The sequence below is a fragment of the Macaca fascicularis genome, chromosome 13 (assembly GCF_037993035.2).
Source record: "Macaca fascicularis isolate 582-1 chromosome 13, T2T-MFA8v1.1".
Lineage (NCBI taxonomy): Eukaryota > Metazoa > Chordata > Mammalia > Primates > Cercopithecidae > Macaca > Macaca fascicularis.
In genome coordinates this window covers 7,196,414-7,217,285 of record NC_088387.1, presented here as the reverse complement: position 1 = coordinate 7,217,285, position 20,872 = coordinate 7,196,414, and the positions used below count along the sequence as shown (strand labels likewise).

At 38.2% G+C, this 20,872-nt stretch overlaps 1 protein-coding gene across 8 annotated transcripts in view; it reads right to left on the bottom strand.

Moving 5' to 3' along the window:
* Positions 1 to 20,872, bottom strand: part of TMEM182 (transmembrane protein 182) — a 416,631-nt gene that overhangs the window by 374,629 nt on the left and 21,130 nt on the right. For 6 of the 8 annotated variants that reach the window (XR_012421977.1, XR_012421978.1, XM_074011170.1 and 3 more), the window contains exons 1-3: positions 16,276 to 16,594; positions 15,938 to 16,037; positions 14,203 to 14,301 (exon numbers count right to left, since the gene is read on the bottom strand). Coding sequence is in view for 6 of the 8 variants with exons in the window: in XM_074011170.1 (XP_073867271.1) it covers positions 14,203 to 14,301; positions 15,938 to 16,037; positions 16,276 to 16,407 (331 nt within the window). In the remaining 2 variants the exon portion in view is untranslated. Of the gene's footprint in view, positions 1 to 14,202; positions 14,302 to 15,937; positions 16,038 to 16,275; positions 16,595 to 20,872 lie in introns of those variants that run through there. The other 2 variants (XM_005575169.4, XM_045368694.2) reach the window with 1 other exon arrangement.

Sequence of the window (20,872 nt, the reverse complement as noted above, 5' to 3'; positions counted from 1 at the left end):
ACTGAAAATATGCGAGGAAATCTTAAAATTCAAGAATAAAAAACCAAACAATCCAATTTGAAACTGGGAGAATTTGAACAGAAGCCTCACAAAAGAAGAAATAGAGATAGTAAATAAGCATGAGAAAAGATGTTCAATATCATATGTCATTAGAGAACTGCAGATTAAAACAATGAGATGCTACTACACACCTATTTGAATGCCTAAGTCCAAAAGCACTGATAACACCAAATGCTGACAAGGATACAGAACAACAATAACTCTCATTCATTACTGGTGGGAATGCAAAATGGTATGGTCTCTTTGGAAGACCACTTGGCAGCTTCTTTAAGCATGCTCTTACCATATGATCCAGAAATCGCACTCGTTGGCATTTACCCTAAAGGTGAAAATTTATGTCCACACAAAAACCTGCACACAAATGCGGATTTAATAATAATTGCCAAAGTTTACAGGCAACCAAGACGTGCTTCAGTAGATGAATGCATAAATAATGATACACCCACTGATGAGACATTATTTATCACAATAAAGAAATGAGCTATCACGCCATGGAAAGACATGGAGGAACCTTAAATACATATTACTAAGTGAAAGGAGCCTATCTGAAAAGCCTACATATGGTGTGACTTTAACTATATGACATTCTGAAAAAGGTCAAACTATGGAGCAAAAAGATCAGTGGTTGCCATGGTTTGGGGGCAGAAAGGGATAAATAAACAGTACACTGAGGATTTTTAGGGTAATGAAACTAATCTGCATGATACTATGGTGGATACATGCCATTATACACTTGTCAAAACGCATTCAATGCCTGACACAAGGAGTGAATCCTCATGTTAACTACTGACTTTAGTCAATAATAATGGATCAGTGTTGGCTCACCAATTGCAACAAATGTACCAAGATAAAGCAAGATGTTAATAATAGGAGAAACTGTGTAGGTGGTGGGATGGGAACCCTCTGTACTTTCTACTCAATTTTTCTGTAAATATAAAACTGCTGTTAAAAGTCTTATTCTTTTTTAAAAAAAAAAACTGAATTTCATTTCTATATACTAGCAATAAACACATGGAGAATGAAATGTAAAATACAATATTATTTACAATTGCTCCAGAAATGGATTCATTGGATGGAAATGTAACAAAACATATAGTATTTGTGTGCTAAAACCTGCAAAACACTGATGAAAGAAATCAAAGAAGACCTAAATCAACAGAGGGATAAACCATGTCCATGGATAAGAAGATTGAACGTAATGAAAATACCAATTCTCCCCGAGTGGGTTTAATATGACTCATGCCAAAGTGTCAGCAAGATTTTCTGTAGATATGTAGACAAGATTATTCTCAAATTTATGCAGAAAGCCAAATAATCTAGACTAAATAAAACAATCTAGACTAAACAATTTTTTTGAAAAAAGAAGAAAATAAGAGAAATCACTATCTAATTTCAACATTTACTAGACAGATTAATAATTAAATTGCTGTGGTGCTAGCAGAGGAATAAAGACACAGATCAATTAAACAGAATCTAGAATCTAAAAATTAGTCCCATACAAGTAGGATCAACTATTTTTTGACAAAAATGCAAAAGCAACTCAATGCAGGAAGGACAGTCTTTTTAACAAAGGGGGTAGAACAACTGGACATACAACTTCAAAAAAGAGTGAGACTCACATCTTATACAAAAATTAGCTCAAAATGTATCAGAAATTTAAGTATAATTCATAAAACTTTTAGAAGGAAATGTGCGAGAAAAATATTTAAGACCTAAGGAATGGCTGTAATCCCAGCACTTTGGGAGGCCGAGGCAGGCGGATTACGAGCTCGGGAGATCGAGACCATCCTGGCTAACACAAAGTGAAACCCCATCTCTACTAAAAAATACAAAAAAAAAAAATAGCCAGGTGTGGTGGGGAGCACCTGTAGTCCCAGCTACTCGGGAGGCTGAGGCTGGAGAATGGCATGAACCTGGGAGGCAGAGCTTGCAGTGAGCCGAGATTGCGCCACTGCACTCCAGCCTGGGTGACAGAGTGAGACTTCATCTCAAAAAAAAAAAAAAAAAAAGAAAAAAGAAAAAAAGACCCAAGAAATGGTGAACAGCCCTTAAACATGACACTGAAAGCATGCACTATTTTAAAAAATCATTAAACTGAATTTTACCAACATTCACCACTTTTATTCTGCAAAAGTTCCTGTTAAGGTGATGAAAAGCCATGCTATGTAATGATATAACGAGAGAAAATTGCAAACCATATAACTGAAAAGAATTCATATCTAGAATATATAAAGCACTCTCAAAACTCTATGTAAAAGTAAACTAATCCAATGAGAAAATGAGTAAAAGATATGAAATTTCACTGATGAGGATATACAGATGGCAGCTAAGAACACAAAAAGATGTTTCACATCACTAGACATTAAGGAAATGTAAGTTAAAACCAAATTGAGATATCACTACCTAGCTATAAGAATGACTAAAGTAAAAAACCTTGGGACAAAAAAATAAAAACTTTAATTTAAAAAAATAAAGTGAAAAACTAGCGTCAACTGGAAAACCTGGTGAGGATACAGAGAACCTAAATCTCTCATATATTGTCAGTGGGGATGTAAAGTGGTACAGCTACTCTGGAAAATAGTTTGGCAGTTTTTAAAAAACCTATACATTTACTTACCGTATGACTCAGCAATTGTACTTCTGGGCATTCATCCTGGGAAAAGTAAAATTATGTCCATACAAAAGCCGTACACAATCTTTGTAATAGCCCCAACTGGAAATAACCAAAATGCCCTACAACAGGTGAATGGTTGAACAAACTACTTAGCAATAAATAGAAATCACTATTGATGCATGCCACAACTTGGATGGATCTCAAGGGTATAAGTTTAGAAAAAAGCCAGTCTCAAAAGGTCACACACTGTACGATTTCATTTCTATAACATTCTCAAATGACAAAATGATAGACATGGATAACAGATTAGTGGTTGCAGAAGGTGAGAAATGGCCGGGGAAGTGACTATGAGAGGTAACATGAGGGAGATCTTTGTGTGGATGAAATAGTTCTGCATCATTTTAGGGGTAGCGATCTCACATGAATGTACACATGAGATAAATGGCACAGAACTACACACACGCATGGTACCCATGTCAGTTTCCTGGTGTGGATATCGCATTACAGCGATGTAACCGATGAAGGAAACCGGGAGAGTGGGGCATGAGGTCCTCTGTACTATTTTTGCAACCACCTGTAAACGTGTATTATTTCAAAATGGCCGGGCACAGTGGCACACGCCTGCAATCCCAGCACTTTAGAAGGCCGAAGCAGGTGGATCACCTGAGGTCAGGAGTTTGAGACCAGGCTGGTGAACATGGCAAAATCCCATCTCTACTGAAAATACAAACAAAACAACAACAAAAAAAATTAGCCAGCCGTCATGGTGGCATGCACCTGTAATCCCAGCTACTTGGGAGGCTGAAGCAGGAGAATTGTTTGAACCCGGGAGGTGGAGGTGCAGTGAGCCAAGATAGCGCCATTGCACTCCAGCCTGGGCTACAGAGCGAGACTCTGTCAAAGAGAAGAGAAGAGAAGAGAAGAGAAGAGAAGAGAAGAGAAGAGAAGAGAAGAGAAGAGAAGAGAAGAGAAGAGAAGAGAAGAGAAGAGAAGAGAGAAGGAAAGAAAGAAGGAAAGAAGGAAGGAAACAAAGAAGGAAAGAAAGAAGGAAGGAAAGAAAGAAGGAAAGAAAGAAGGAAAGAAGGAAAGAAAAGAAAGAAAGAAGGAAAGAAAGAAAGAAAAGAAAGAAAAAGGAAGGAAGGAAGGAAGGAAGGAAGGAAGGAAGGAAGGAAGGAAGGAAGGAAGGAAGGAAAAGAAAGAAAGAAAGAAAGAAAGAAAGAAAGAAAGAAAGAAAGAAAGAAAGAAAGAAAGAAAGAAAGAAAGAGAAAGAAAGAAAGAGTTTAAAAAACATCAGAGAGTGCAGAATCTGTAAAGATACATATGGACATATTTATGGTAGAAAGTATATGATGTTTGGAATTTGCTTTAAAATAATTCAGTGTGGATTTATTTACAGAGATTTATATAGATGTATAAATAAGATATGTTGATAATTATTAAATTTGTGTGATGGTAACATATAAGTTCCTTATACTCTTTACTTCTGTGAAAATTTAAAAATTTCTAAAATGAAATAGTTTTTTAAAAAGTCCAAAATTAAAAAAAAATCCAGAACTGATATTTTAAAGTACACAGCAATCCATACATACACAGTTTTTTTGGTGTTTTATTTTGTTTTGTTTTTTACGGGCGATGTCCATTTGATAGATTCCCTTATGGTGGTTAAATAATTTTAATAGGACTATGTTAGATGAGACACATTTTTACCTCCTAATATCCTGGTCCTAGTCGTCTGGAATACATCAAGTCCCCTAACTGGACTCTCTGATTCCTCCCTTGCCTTTCCATAGGCTGCTAATGATACAACAAGCTGGAGAGTTTATTGTATAACATGTCAGATTGGAAGCACTCGTTAGTTTCCCCTCTCACCTCATTCAGAGAATGAGCCGATGTCTTTTCAATAGCTCAGCTTCCCCAGTTGCCTCTCTGACCATGTCTTCTATGCTCCCCTCACTTGCTCTTCGCCAGCTGCCCACCTTCTCCTCTGTTGTTGTCACCCACCAAGTATGCCCTGACCTCTGAGCCTTTGCATCTGATGTTCCCTCTGTCTTGAACACCCTTCTTCTCACCACATGGCTCACTCCTTTGCTTTCTTCTGGTTTCCACTCCAATGTCAGAGATGTGCTTTCCTCTGGCCACATTATGGAGTTCTTATTTCTGTCCACCCCCTTCGTCTCCAGCCCTGTCCATGTCTTAGGTTTCTCCAGAGCACGTGTCATCTTGTAACTACCATGTAATCCACCAAGCTATGTTGCTTCCTCTGACTCCCCTCACCCAAATGTCAGCCCCATGAGAGCAGGAACTTTTATCCCTTTTTTTTTTTTTTTGACTACTGTTTCCCAGAACCTAATAAGTGTCTGGCATATATAGTGTGTGCTTAAAAAATATCTGTTGAGTAAATGTTAATCACAATTACCAGCTAAAGAGTGGCATATCTTGGTCAGTACAGATGACATAATATTAACTACCATGTACTAGGATGACAGTGATAATGACCAATAATGAACATGTGTCTATGAAGCACTAGCTCTTGGCTGGGAAGTCTGCCAAATGCCTTATGTGGCCACACACACACACACAGATACACACACACACACACACACACACACACACACACACACACACCCCCTTCAGACAGCAGAAAGTGTTTGGAGAAGCTATGATGAATTTATGTGCCCTAACGATGTCTTATTTTTGGTGCTCTAAATTGGTGTATCATCATAAGAATAGCTGGCATTTATTGAATACCAACTACATGGCAACGACTCTGCCAAGCATTTGTATTATGATATCTTTTCATTTTGAAAACAACTGTGTGAGGTTGAAACTATTCTTATCTCCCTTTTACACACCAGTTTGTGGAGATTAAGAAGCCTGCCCGAGTGCTCTTAGCCAAAGTGATGGCACCAGGTGAGGAATGCAGACCGGAAGCCCAGCTTGTACCCCCATAGAACCCTTACCATGAGCCAGTCCCTGTGCTAAACACTCTGCAGCACCATCTAGTCTCCGAAAGAAGGACTAGAGGAGCTTCCAAAACAGCTTATGGGATGGCAGGACCACATTCAACCTAGGGATGTCTACCTCAAAACAAACCTTACCTGTTGATGAGGCCGCCCTGGTCACCCTACTTAGCGTGGAATTCCCCTCCACACATACACACCCCTCGCATCTTTTACTTTCTTCGAAGTACTTGACTGACTGTTTACTTTAGCCTCCCCGCTATAATTAAAGTCCCATGAGGGCAAGAATTTAGGGCTGATTCTGAAGCATCCAGAACAGTGCTTAGTATACAGCAGGCACTCAAAAATTGCTTTTCCCTGGTTCTAATTGATGCTTTCTCCCACGGAAAGGTCCAAAGTTTCAGGCAGAAGCAATAACGCTTCAAGATAAGAGAGGTCCAGACAGCTCCCTGCTCCTTTGGGGTTTGTATACCCTGCATGAAAGAAGGCAGTGGAAGGAAGCTATTCTTGTGTGGTGTTCGGGCCCAGACCTGGAGCTCAGCACAAGGTATAAGCAGTATAAGTATAATTTCAAAGAAGATCCTGGGCCTGGGTTAGAAGTTTTGGGACTAAATGTCTAGATGGCCTCAGTGATTCTCATTAGAGGGTGATTTTGTGGCCACCCACACCCAGGACGCCTCGCAATGTCTGGAGGCATTTTTAGTTCTCATAACCGGGATCTATTGGGTAGAGGCAAGGGGTGCCACTAAATATCCCACAATACACAGGACAGTCCCACAACAAAGAATTATCTGGCCCCAATGTCCATAGTGCCAAGGATGAGAAATCCCATTGTACGCATCAGGAGTTCCTAGCGTGAGAGGAGATTTCTGCTTCTGAGCGTGGCAGGCATTTTCAGGGATCACTGAAGCCTCTGTGGAGGTGGAAGCCTGCCCTTGGCGAAGGGAACCCAGGCCATGCTGCTGGGATAATCACAGGTCTTGTTTTCAGGAAGCAATTGCCTCCCATTATTGCAGGGATATTACATAAATTGCCAACCAATTCTGAGAAGCCCACAGATAAATTGTACAGAACACGAAATGGCACCCTCTGAAAAAAAAGTGAGTTTTAAGTACAGCCTTGATATTGTGCCCTAGAACTTTCAAGCCAACTCTACCCTCAAGAGCTAGGGCATGTGGAAGCCCAGTGAGCCACCCTGGGAGCAGCCCCAAGCCTGCATGCAAGGGAGCCTGGGCTGGGGTCCCAGATGAAAGTCAGCTGTTATTCGGGAACTGCAGCCACTCCTGTAATGTGATACTGTGTCTGTGGTCATGGCTGTGTGATCCCAAATGTCTGAACCAATACCGGGAAATTAAGTTGATGTTAGGCATTTCCAAATATCTAAGTACTTGACACTTACGGGAAAAGGAGACTAAATTGCATTTTCCATTAAATTTTATGGTGTGTAGTTTTTTTCTAGCTAACTAAAATAGAGTGGAAGTATCTGGAATGATTTGCTGTATTTAGGACAATGTCCAGAATCACCATATACGAACACCCAAAAAACTGATAAATAAGACCCAGCTACAACAGAGTGATCGATCTGTAAGCCAGGGTGGCGGCTGAGGTGGGGGTATCTCAATGAGATTAGGTACCTACAACAGGTTGATGTGCCTCCTAAATTATTTAAGAATTTACATTTATATAAACTCTAGACTCAAATCTTAATTCTTCCTGGGCTGTTTCAAACTGTCAAATGTCAGGACATTCGTGTTTGTATTTTATTTTGCCTTGTATGGTAAAGCAAGTAGTTGTGTGTGGATGTGGCTGTCTGTATAAGGACGCTGTATCCTCCACCATGCTGTGCTCTGTTGGTGGCTATTCCAAGCCGCCGTGTTGGCTGATTGAAAAGGTCTCTGCTTCCTGACTACTCACTCCCCAAGCATCCCAGCGTGTGGTTTCACATTCCCATCATTCTGACACCACCTCTTTGTGAGATCACTGCTGTCTGACCTCTCTTCCTGTGAGAAGAGAAGAAAGGAGAAAGCCTGAGGTAGGGTTTGGCTCTCAGGAGGATCCTCAGGTGACAAAATGTGTAGGAAAATGGAATGGGATCCCTGAGGGAGGAAGGGCATTGTAGAGTAAAGAGGAAAGAGTCCTCAGGTCCTACCTAAGAGAATGGGCAGTGAACCGGGGTGGGATACACAGCAGATGATCTGGAAGCCTTAGGTGGATTTAGGATAGAAGTAGGTGCCTGGAACAAGGAGCCTTTAATGGGTGTCTGTAGCTGAGCCCTTGGAGAAGACGGAGCTACTAGGCCCCAAGAACTTTTACATCATTGGCTTATGACCCAATTCCTTCCTGCCTGCTTCTCATGTCCATTCATTCTGCATTTGACATTGAAGATCACGGCCTTCTTCCCAAGAAAATGCACCAGACTGCTCACTGACTTGTTACTTAATGCTTCTTTCTCTCCCTCATTTGTGGGCTGTCTTTCTTCTTCCCTTCTTCCCCTAAGAATAACTGATATTTTACTGTCTTCTTTCCTACGATTGTTTTCCTTAAAGATTATATTTGATATCAAAAATCACCTCTGCAATTTCTCATCAATATCAACTATGATAATTAATGACTTTAAGGAAAATCAGTTTTGCATATCAAGTTACTTGCTGAATTATTACAAACTGTTACTCCACCATCAACTCAAATTTAATACGTCCAAACCAAAGTAAATCGCCATGCTCTACTTCAAAACATGCCCCCTCTTAACCCTCAGATTTCTGTCCACCTTACCAAATTTTCTTAGTTGAAAGTAATTCACAGTTTAGTACCAGTTGGCAAGCAATTTTATAGTATGGCACAATAACAATGCCAAAGAAAACTTATTCCTATGTTTTGATTCACTATTCACACTTCTGGAAATATAACCCAAAGAATAAATACAAATTATTTTTTAAAAATGCTACATAAGGCCGGGCGCGGTGGCTCAAGCCTGTAATCCCAGCACTTTGGGAGGCCGAGGCGGGCGGATCACAAGGTCAGGATATCGAGACCACAGTGAAACCCCGTCTCTACTAAAAATACAAAAAAAAATTAGCCGGGCGCGGTGGCGGGCGCCTGTAGTCCCAGCTACTCAGGAGGCTGAGGCAGGAGAATGGCGGGAACCCAGGAGGCAGAGCTTGCAGTGAGCCGAGATCACGCCACTGCACTCCAGCCTGGGCAACAGCGTGAGACTCCGTCTCAAAAAAAAAATAAATAAAAATAAAATAAAATAAAATAAAATAAAATAAAATAAAAAATGCTACATACATAGAATTATTTTTGATGTAGAGGTAGCAACTAACATGTTTAAAATTTAAGAAATCAAAGTAAATACACGGGGAAATGTTTTCTATAAAAATAGAAAAGCAAGATGGACATGTATTTATGACGATTAAAACATAATATAATATGCATATGAAAGGATTAAAAACCCACTAAAATAATACTTACTGTTTGAAGGTACATGTCCACATTACTTTTTTACTGTATGTTATTTAAACTGTATTACACCTATTTGAAAAGGGAACTTCTTCATCATCCTTGATCCCTCCAGCTCTTTTTTGTTTGGCTACCAATTTTACATGTGAACTCCTCACATATCAATTATATTCTTTATTTCCTTTCCATTTTTATGGTCCCACCTTTGTTCAACCCCTGATGATATTGATTCACTGAATGATTTTGATTTTCATTCACTCCCAGGCTTTCTCCATTTCCCTTCTATGTTGCTAGACAGCCCAAAACAATGTGTACCAACCACAGGGATACGTGACATTGTTCTGATAAATAAAACATGGGCAGAAACTGACTGTTAAATTCTAGGAGCACTTCCACTTTCCTCAGAATGAAAGAGCATGAAGGTAACTATCCATCTCCAAGGATGGTAGAAGAAATAGTTGACAGAGCCTGGGTTCCTGGCAGCATCATTGTGGAAGGTGCTTCTGACCCTCTTGTTCCAGAAGAAAAATAACCTTTTGAGCTACAGTTTGTTTTCTGTTACTTGCAGCCTAATGCATTACCAATTAACATCTTGCCTCGCTTGTAGCCCCCCTGCTTGTAGCCTCACATCATTCACTTCAGCTTACACTTTTATAAGGGTGAAAGAAGACCAGAAAATAGTACTAGATAAATAAACATTGACAATAAAAGCAAAAGACAGCTGGCAGGTGAAAACAACGTGGAAGACCAAAAATTACAGAAAGTATGCAAAAAAAAAAAATTTTTTTTTGAGCTGGAGTCTTGCTCTGTTGCCGAGGCTGGAGTGCAGGGGCATGATCTCAGCTCATTGCAACCTCTGCCTCCCAGGTTCAAGCAATTCTCATGCCTCAGCCACCCGAGTAGTAGGGATTGCAGGTGTGCACCACCCTGCCTGGCTAATTTTGTGTGTATGTGTGATTTTTTTTTTTTTTTTTTTTTTTTTAGTAGAGATAGGATTTCACCATGTTGGCCAGGTTGGTCTCTAACTGACCTCAAGTGATCTGCCCATCTCAGCCTTCCAAAGTGCTGGGATTACAGGCATGAGCCACCATATCTGGCCAAACAAATTTTTTTTTAAAAATTTTAAATTTTTAAAGTGTAGGTCAATTTAGTAAAGGGCTAAAGAAATTCTGCACATCAATAGTGACTTAGGGCATCAGTATTCATACCACAGTACAGTGTGATAATGAAGTCTCCCCAAAACGTGCATTCAGCTTTTGGTCCACAGTGGATACAATAGAGAGCCAAACATACAAGGCCCCCACTCTCATGGAGCTTAGGATTGAACTGGAAAGAAAGTACATGAACAAGATAAGTACACGAGTACATAGTTTAAAACCGTGCTACGAATTATCAGATTAAAGACTGGGTTTTATAAAGGAGAGCATGGCCCAGCGCAGGTACCAGTAGGGTAGGGGGCAGGTAAGGAAGTCTTCCTTGGGAAACTGAAGCTTGAACTGGCTGGAGGGATAAACCTGCTCTGTTAGAAAAATGAACAGAGGAGGAGGAAGGAAGAGAGGAACACCGTTTGGGGAAGTTTAGGGCATATACACAGCTCCTGAGGCAAGGGGACAGATACTGAGACGGACGACCTTAAAGAAGGTCAGAGAGCTCATCCCTGTAAGTACGTATTTGTTCCCACTCATCAAGAAAAGCTGAAACTGTGTTCATCGCATTCTGCTTCAGAAGAAATGAAAAGTATGCAATTGAGTTTATAAACATTTCCACTTGGAAAAATAAAATCAAACTAGTTTATTGCTGAAAACAGTAACTGTAATTTTGCATAAAGTCATTCTAGACATATTTTTAAGCATCTAGTAATTACCAGGAACTATGCTTTGGAGAGCTCGAATACATAATGTAGGAAGTGAGGTAAACAAACAATTGCAGTTAAGCATAATGAGCACTGATAGAGGGGTCATCAAAGGCTATGGGGACACTGAGAAAGCAAAAAATTAATTCACTCGGGGTGGAATTGTCTTGAATATTCATTTCTGTTCAGTACATCATTGCCAAATGATGCCAAGCAAGTGAACTGTGACTGAATGTAAACATGAAACAAACCAGAAAATCTAGACTCTGACAAGTCTCCAAAGGTAACAGAATTGTTTAATGGACTTAGAAGTACACAAGCCTACCTCAAAAGCAATTCTGCGAATTAGACCACCTTCACCAGGCTTGGCCAGTCATTCAAATAACTAGATTTGAGGATAACTGAATTTCAGAATATGTATTTGAGATTCTTTTAAATGAAAGAAAACACTGAATTAGGCCTGATTATACACACAAGTCAGCTTCGAATATAAAGGCAGAAAGAGCCAATGGAAGTTTAATTTGTTATTTTGTAAAGATATAAATAAAAGACTTATATTTTTTAATAGTATGCACTACAATTAGCCTTTTCATTCGCTGCAGTTTATTAGATTATCAACAAAACAAAAGCCAGACTTGGTTCTTTGCACTGGTTCTGCCAATAAGCAGCTGTATGAAGACAGAATCACATGATTTCTCTAATTCCCAGTCTCCTTATTATAAAAGGATAATTTCATTGGTAGTGTCCTATAATTCTAAAATTGTTACTCCAGAAAAATCATACACCCACTATATTATTTTCACTGAATTCAACGTTGGCTAACTGCAATTGTAAAAGCTCAGAACACTACAAAGCCATTTCACCAATACTTTGCCAGGCCACAATACATCAGAATTTATAAATGATACTTTCAATTTACCAAAGGTGACCTGGCAAGTATCTGATGTTGGGTAATTGTGAAGCTACATGAAACTTAATAGTGATTCTCAAGCGTAGTGAAGGATATGTAGTCTCATTAACTAGGAAACCATACTGAAAAGTCAGGTACAAAGCTTCCGATGAAATCTATACCTTTCTCTTGGATACAAGAAAGAAACAAACAAAAAAAACCAAAAATTTAACAAACGTAATATCAAATTTCCTTGTACATTACGATGATGATGAATGAAACTTGAGTATAGCATTTCTGTTGTAGAACACATCTTTGCACGTCTCAATCATGTTTACCTAAAGTGATTGACAAAGTTTCTGAAAGTAAATGAGTTCCAGTATGTGCGCCAATGAGGAATTTGATCATTTAAAAAAATTGGATTTGGTTTTGTCACTAGATCAAAAAAGTGACACACTAATTAAACGCAGTGCTACATAATAATTCTAAGCGTAATTGCAGTATAATTTTTCTGACACGTATTTACAATCCATCTCCATCATAATTATTATGCACAGATGACATTACTTTGTTTTTCAAGTTCTCCACTATCTCCCTGAAGCAAAGGCTTTTCAAATATGTGATCATTTTAAAATATACGGTGCCTACAATACATATCTTATCACAGGACCTCATTATATGCATAACAACAATACTAATATTTATGCTAATACCTAACGTTCTGGAAAGCCAACCTTGTATTACTTTTCAGTTCATTTTATAAAAGTAAGAATGTTGGGGAAGGAGCATCGTTTTGTAACTTGTCTGTAAAACAAAAGAGTTTCTCCTATTCTTTCCTATGCCATCCATCTCTTCTCTTACTAGTGACAGGTAGGCTTGTATACTTCTAAGTCCGTTCCACATGACACCAAGGTTTTGACAAATGTGAGTGAGGTGCCTTCTGCAGCTTTTAATGGGAAGAAGCATCCATACCACACATGTTTTCAAGGAAAGTGGCCCCAGTCCTTCGAACCCAAGGAACCCTGGTGGACAAGCACAGCTGTGGGTCAGCTCACCTCTTTCCCTATCCAGATCTCATACTCTCTTTATAAGTGTCCTATTCATGATGTAATGCAAGCAAATACTACATTCTTTGACAAAACTAAAACAAAATTATAATGTATAGAATTACATATTTAACAGAAAGATGAAAAATAGTTACATGTAAAGATGTGTTGAGTTCTGTGATGGTTATTGTCATATATCCACTAGGTTGGATTATGGTGCCAAGTTGTTGGGTAAAATAATAGCTTAATATTGCTGTAAAGGTATTTTTAGATGCAATGAGCACTTATAATTCCTTGACTTTGAGTAGAGTAGATTACTCCCTACCCCACACTATGATTGGGACTCATCCAATCAGCTGAAGATCTAAAGAGAAAAAACAGGTTTCTTGAGAAAGAAGAAAGTCAGCTCCCAGACTGCAGAAGAAAAATTCTACTGGAGTCTCCAGCCTTCAGACTGGAGACTGCAGCATCAGCTCTGACCTGAATCTCCAGCCTGCCAATTGCCCTGTAGACTTCAGACTTACCAGGCCTCGTAATCACTCTCTCTCACTCTAAGTGTGTGTGTGTATGTGTACATGCATATGTATGTACCTATATGTGTGTATATAATATATATTTATGTGTTCTATTGTTTCTCTTTTTTTCTGGAGAACCTTGACTAATATTAATTTATTGAGAACATTAAATATAATAGCTATTCTTTTTGAAAAACAATTTTCTGTTCTATATATGACATTGATAGTCTGTACCAACCCTGAGCAAGTTATTACAAATTTCATGTTCTTAATGTGATTTTAAGTAATGATATCTGTCTGTCTTTCTCCTATGGGATATTACACACACAGAGTTCAGTCATTTTGTATGAAAACAGTAGCGTAACTATATATTTATATCATATATATGTGTTATATGCATATTATATATATTTATCTGTTATATTCTCATGTGTAATAATTACAAAAAAGTTTTAGAAGTATGATGTATATTACAATATTTTCAACTGTAGGATTCATTTTAGGTCTGTTAAAACCTTAAGAAGCAGTTCTTCTTAATAAATATTACTATCTTCATATGGGAAAGCACATTTAAAAATACTTTAATAGGCAGCTAGTAAATTACAATGACTTTACTTTTAGATCAAAGTTATGTTCTTTAAAATTATAAATGGCACATTAAAAATAACATTTTTTAATCTAACAGATCAAAAAAGTTGAAATTACAGGTCTTAAATTGCTTTTTAATTGCTCTCAACAATTTTGATCTGGGTATCCTTCAGAAAGATAAAACCCTTTCAGAGGTAGGCTGAGGACAGAGGTACTTACTGACTGCAGAGTCATAGGAGGTGGAGTTGTGCTCGCCTCTCATGAAGGGGTATGGAGACAGGTAAGCATGTGTGCAGTTCTTGGATGGTGGCTGATTGGCTAGAAAGGAGAGCAAAAAAATGGCACCTGTTATTGAAAAACTCAGTGATGACTCATCCTTAATGGAACAGAAATACAGAACACAAGGGTTACACAAGCAAAATAAAACTACTGGTTCCATCAGCAAATTCAGAGAATTGTTGTGAGGAGGGCCCTCTAGGAAACTCATATCAAGATGCACATGAGACTTGGAAGGTGGATTCATCCAGAACATCTAGCTACATGACATAATTCAATGGAATAAATGCAAATGCCCTTTATATCACCTTGCGATTTAAGGTACCACATTTCATCCATTTTCACATACTCTTCAGTACCTAACAGTGTCTAGCATACAGTAGGGATTAAAAAAATAATTGTTTTAAAAATCTAATAAACTTAAGTTTAACCTTGATTAGTTCAAATTAATAAAAAAATTTCTTCTATATCCATTTTATTTTAGGGAAGAATGTAAATGATAAGTTATACAATAATTCAAATAAATTTTTAATATTTGAAAATGTCACAAGAAGGTACTTTTAAGTTGTCTGAAAAATTAAAATTTTTATATGTACACTTTAAGGTGGACTGAAATATTGAAATATTATTTCTTTCTCAAAGTCTTTGGCAAAATCTTCCTCTTGCACAGTCTGACTTACTTTCCTTTACCAAAGTCTAAATCATTTCCACTGGCAAGTTGTATGCTTACTCCCCTGCCCCTAAATCCACTGTAAGATAGTCTATCAGGTACTTGCCTCAAAAGGCGGCTTCATCACTACTTTGTTCCTTATATATGCCAACTTACCACCAGCTTGCTTAAGTTTTCAGGGACCTCCTATTTTTATTAAATATTCCATGATCCTATTATGTATATGCCATACTTTGATTTTTGATAAGAAGACTAATAATTTCAATTCTCAATAAGCTTTAGGCTAATAAAAAGCTCTTTCATTGTTGAATACAATGAAATAAGTGCTAGCTATTTTCAATAAATGGATTTTCAAAGAATAATTCAATATAAAAAACACAATTGAAGGAATGCATTATAGTTTTTAAAAGTTACGCTACCTTAAAAAGTGACTTTAAAGTTTCAATGAGAACACAAACATCAAAAGCAACGCATTTCTTGATAGTGCCAACAAACTTGGTTAAAGCTCAAATAATATAAGCTTTCATCTGCCATTGCTGGTAATTATCATTTTTTTTAAAAAAAAGATACTGTTAACTTTGACGCTATGAATATAAAATAATACATCTCTATTTATGGATTTTTACATTTGAGATTTCAAGGGCTGATAGCAAAAACAGCTCATTTATTTGCAACATAGTATTCACAGACACTTGAAAAAATGCTATAGACAATACCGGTTCTGTTTGTTAGAGTTAGTGTATTCTAAATAGGAGCAGAGAAATACTGGATAATTCAGTTTTGCCATAAATATTCAGACTCCTGCTTTATGCTAAAAGATAAAATAATTATTCCTATAGCCATGTCTACTTACTGAAAAGGAATCTCGACATGATGAACCTTTTAAAGACATCTAATTGAGATTCTGTAATTCACAATCCAGTCCTCTCAAAGTGACATATACTATGTAAGAGATTGTTCATTTTTATTTTAAAGACAAGGGGGAAAATAAAGCTAAATTGTACTTACTGTACCAGAACTTCCAAATACTGGAGTCATTCTCTTCCACAATCCCATGAAACCAACACCTCCAGAAGAACCCTTCATGGTGAAAAGTGACGTTCTCTATCTGAACAGAACAAGATGAAGTAACTTGCCATCAGTACGAGAAATAGAATCAAAATCATTACAGCCAGGAAGTTTTTTAAGGACATGTATTTTATCCCAAATAACAAAGCTCCGTAGCTTTCTACATATCTCTTCTATGAAGAAACAGACACTCCACTACTACTCTCTGGTTTCGAGAGCATACATAAGACTGTCTTCCTAACTACCATGTGCATCACTATTTTGAAGAAGAGACTCACGTTCTGTTCACCTGAACATCTCCCCACTTCGGTTGCAAGAAGCCAATAATCCGATCCAAAAGCCACCAAAAAGAGTAATACCCCCAAAGCACCAAAGAGAGCTCCAAAGAAGATAGCGATATTTAGTCTCATTTTCAATTCACTGGTTTCCTTTTAAATAAAATACGAAATTTTAAAATGGTAAGACCCCTAGTTTCTCAGAAACAACAGTAAAAAATAATAATAATAATAATATTTTTGAGTCGGCAGAATCTTCTTGAGAAGGCTGTCCTAGCTCGTGTTTTGGTGGCTTCTCGCTCACGCCCCGCCGGCAGGATTCATATTCCCTTTGCTCTCCCCTGGAGGGACTCCAGCCCAGCAGCTGAGAATTGCAGGCTATTTTAAGATAGTGATTGAGGAGCTGTCTTTCTCCCATGGGGATCAAAAAATAGCTGACCTTCTCCTGACTATAGAGAGAAGTATCAGGAGCTGGCTCAGATTATCATTATTGCTGTTGGGTAATCCGCAGAAGTAGAAAGAAGATGGAATGGCTATGAAGTCATTGAAAGCATTGGTCCCAAATCTTAAGTGTCTGAACAAGCTCCTCTTAGTCTAGAATGCCCATTACAGTCCCAAAGACACTGAAGACTCTCTTTGAAGATACGTAAATCACAGATATAAAGAACCACTAAGACTGATCTTGAATACAATTGAAGTTGTAATTAATTCCTTTTGGACTTTTTTTGTGGTAGAAAATACGTTTTTGGTCAAATAGTCTAACATAACGCAGTACAGTTCAGGTTTATAATCTAAACATTCAGATGTATATTTAAAAGGTCAAGAATGTTCATGGTAAGGTAATTCTTGAAAAAGTATGAAGAAGAGCTTTTATGCATCATACACTAGTGACAAAAAAAACAATACTTTCTACGGCAGTCTCATGAATCTTAAACAAATTATTCCAAATAATCATCCCCAAAGTGGATTGACGAAAAAAGTCCCAAAAATGTATTTCCTGAATTAAGATGAAATAACCCTATCTACTTCTTTTTCCTTCATTTTAAAATATCTAACTTCCTCAAAAGATGAATCATACTTAATACTCACACAGACCACCTAATAGCAATGAATCTACACTTTCTTCAAGCCTTGACTCTTTAAAGCTTGTTTGTTTTGTTTTTACATCTGATACGCCAGAGGAGAGTATTTTTCTAAGTATTTGTGTGCATTTAAAATCTTGCACCGTTTCTTTGGTCATTGTTTTTATATTCTCAATAATAATCTGGACCACTTCACCTTCCAAGGGGGCATCTCAACTCTACCAGCTTTCTTCACCTCTTCCTTTTTGTGGCATGGGATAGATCCTTACAATGGATTTTGTGAGAACAAAACGATCCTCAATAAAGATGAAGGGCCCTGTTAGACTGTAGCTATATGCAATCAGAGGTATTCAAAAGCTATGAATAAGGCCGGGCATGGTGGCTTACGCCTGTAATCCCAGCACTTTCGGAGGCCGAGGCGGGTGGAGGTCAGGAGCCTGGCCAACATGGTGAAACCCCATGTCTACTAAAAATACAAAATATTAGCTAGGCGTGGTGGTGGGCCCCTGTAATCCCAGTAATCGTAGTTACTCAGGAGGCTGAGACAGAAGAAACGCTTGAACCCAGGAGGTTGAGGCTATAGTGAGCCGATATCGTGCCATTGCACTCCAGCCTGGGCAACAAGAGCAAAACTCTCAAAAAAAAAAAAAAAAAAGAATTCTAAGCCTTATAGAATGTTACACAATCATTAACTACGAGATTGACTACGAGGATTAGATTTAGGTTAAGGGTTCATCTGAGATGATCCCTCATCTAATACTTAAATATTTTTTATAAGACTTCCCACACCATCAAGCTATGACATTTCTAGCCTGTGGCACTTAAGGACATCAGTAACAGCCATAACAGCTCTGCCTGATTTTCTGCCAAAAGCTGCACTCTAGGAGTTTCCAGATATTTATTCTATTCTGTTCTTTGAGATTGTGAAGCATAAGTTTCAATCCTCTGTCTGTGACAGAACTTTCTGATATTCTGAAGACAGCTGTCATCTCAGGCCTCAGCAATCACAGTCCGCCCCTACCCCTATATAGAGGTCTAAGCTGTATTTTTCTAAGCCAAACACTCTATTCCTTCAAACGCCCTTGAGATTGGTACAACTCCAAACCTCCTCCTCCCTGTTCTGGTTCTTTCCCACAATTCTCAAGTGCTCGATTGAAGTGAGACATAGTAAAAATATTCTGGGCATATTCTAATAGCTTAACACTACTGCCGTTCTTATCTGGATACTATGCTAAGAGTAGTAACGGCCTCACAACAACGTTCATGCCCTAATCCTAATCTATGAATACATTATTTTACATGGCAATATCCTGGATTACACAAGTGGTCCCAATCTTACTACAGGAAACCTTACATGAAAACCTGGGAACCTGTCCTAGCCGAGTGGCCAGACACAGAAACGTGACCACAGCAAAAGGGTCAGACAATTGCTGGTTTGAAGACGGAGGAAGGGGACCAAAAGCTAAGGAATATAGAGAGCATTTGGAATTAGGAAGAGGAAAGAAACAGATTCTCCCCTTGAGCCTTAGGAAGGAATGCAGTCCTGTCCACAAATTTGAGCTCAGTGAGATCCCTGTGGAATTTCTGACCTCTGCAACTGTGGGATAGCAAATCTGTATTGTTTTAAGCCATTAATTTGGGGACAATTTGTTATAGTAGCAATATAAACTTGATACAGATGCTATTCTATAATTAATGCAATATTAGAGCAAATTAAGTTTTCTGCAGGGGCGGGGAATACATCTTCAGGAAGTGCTTATTGTGGACTTTCGAGCATCCAGGCATTTTATCAGACATTGAGGCTACGATATACAGGCCCTGACTTTGAGGAGTTCATGAGCTACTGGGAAAAACAAAAGAAAAGATTTGTTAGAACAAATTTTGTTAGAACAAAGATTGGTTGTTTGGAAAGAAGGAGAAATCTGTTGGATAGGAAGATTTTATTTATCTTATTTCAAAGGTTTATGGTTAAAATTCCATGCACTAATACTAAATCTTTAACACACACATAAACACAAAAGTAGATGTTTTTTTTAATTAGTAGAAAAGAGTATAAGACTTTGTAGTTACTATTTATCACAATTTTGGTCTTTGTCAGAGAAAAGGATCATCTTTCTGGACTAGTTTCATCAATGAATAACGTTTTTCTCGCCATTTTTGGTTTATCCAAAAATATATAAACATCGCCACAAAAATGTTGGTAGAGCATTTACAAGGCAGCGCAGAGCCCGGATAAATGCCATGAAAGACCACTCTTTAGGGGGGCAATGCCTCAGGAACTAGGTGTGTTTATTCAATATATTAAATCTGCCATTAATTTTATTAACTTCAGAATTTCCAACCATTCATATGTGTGCATCTATTGAGAAAAATAGAATACTTCTGCTATCATAAAACTGAGCCATTTTAGCTTGATAATTCTCAATGCTTAACATAGGGCTTGGCACACAACAGGCACTGACATAAAATAGAAATCAATTTGTGTTAGGAGTCTTGGCTGAGATGCAAATACATGACCTCCTGAGCCATCCAACTGGCAATCTACCCCCAAAAGAAACAGTGCTGATCTGGCTCAGCTTGGTCCTTGTTAAGCTCTGGAGAGCCGGATTTTAGTAGGGTGCATGTTTCCTGCGCAGATGTTTTCAAACCATCTTTTAACAAATCCTTATTAGACTTCTGCTAATGAAGACATGAAATGGGGCTTACCATCGAGGAGGCAAAACGTGTCTTTCTTCTTCAGAAAATTGGACATTTGTCTGTCACTTCAAAGTCTCCTAGTTTTCCATGATTCCTAAGGCATTTTAACAGCCATTCAGTGTTGCTTTCCCAAGGAATCTTAGAAGCCTAAGAAAATGTCCATGCACTAGGAAGGCTGTTAAACAGCTGTGGTGTTCTTTACAAATTTACAACTTGAGACATAGGTTCTCTCTTCCCTTTCTCTCTCTTTTCTAATGAAAGCCCAGGAAAAGGGGCCTTTCAATAGAAAGGCCTGGCTAAGCCTCAACCTCAACTCCTAATAATCCTATAGTAAAACGGTCCCATTGCTAGTCTATGTATCTATTCCTTATGGGAATATTGACTCTATCTTTACATCGATAAGGTTGTCACACTGAGTGATATGGTTTGGATGTGTGTCCCCACCCAAATCTCATGTCAAATTGGAAGAGGAACCTGGTGGGAGGTGATAGGATTATGGGGTTGGATTTCCCCCTTGCTGCTCTCACGATAGTGAGTGAGTTCTCATGAGATCTGATGGTTTAAAAGTATGCAGCGCTTCCCACTTCACTCTTTTTCCTGCCACCGTGTGAAGAAGATGCCTGCTTCCTCTTTGCCTTCTGCCATGATTGTAAGTTTCCTGAGGCTTCCCAGTCACGTTTCCTGTTAAGCCCGCAAAACTGTGAGTCAAGTAAACCTTTTCTCTTCATAAATTACCCAGTCTCTGGTAGTTCAGTTCTTTATAGCAGCATGAGAACAGAATAAAATACTGAGTCATCAGGGCCACAAGAATAAGCATGGTG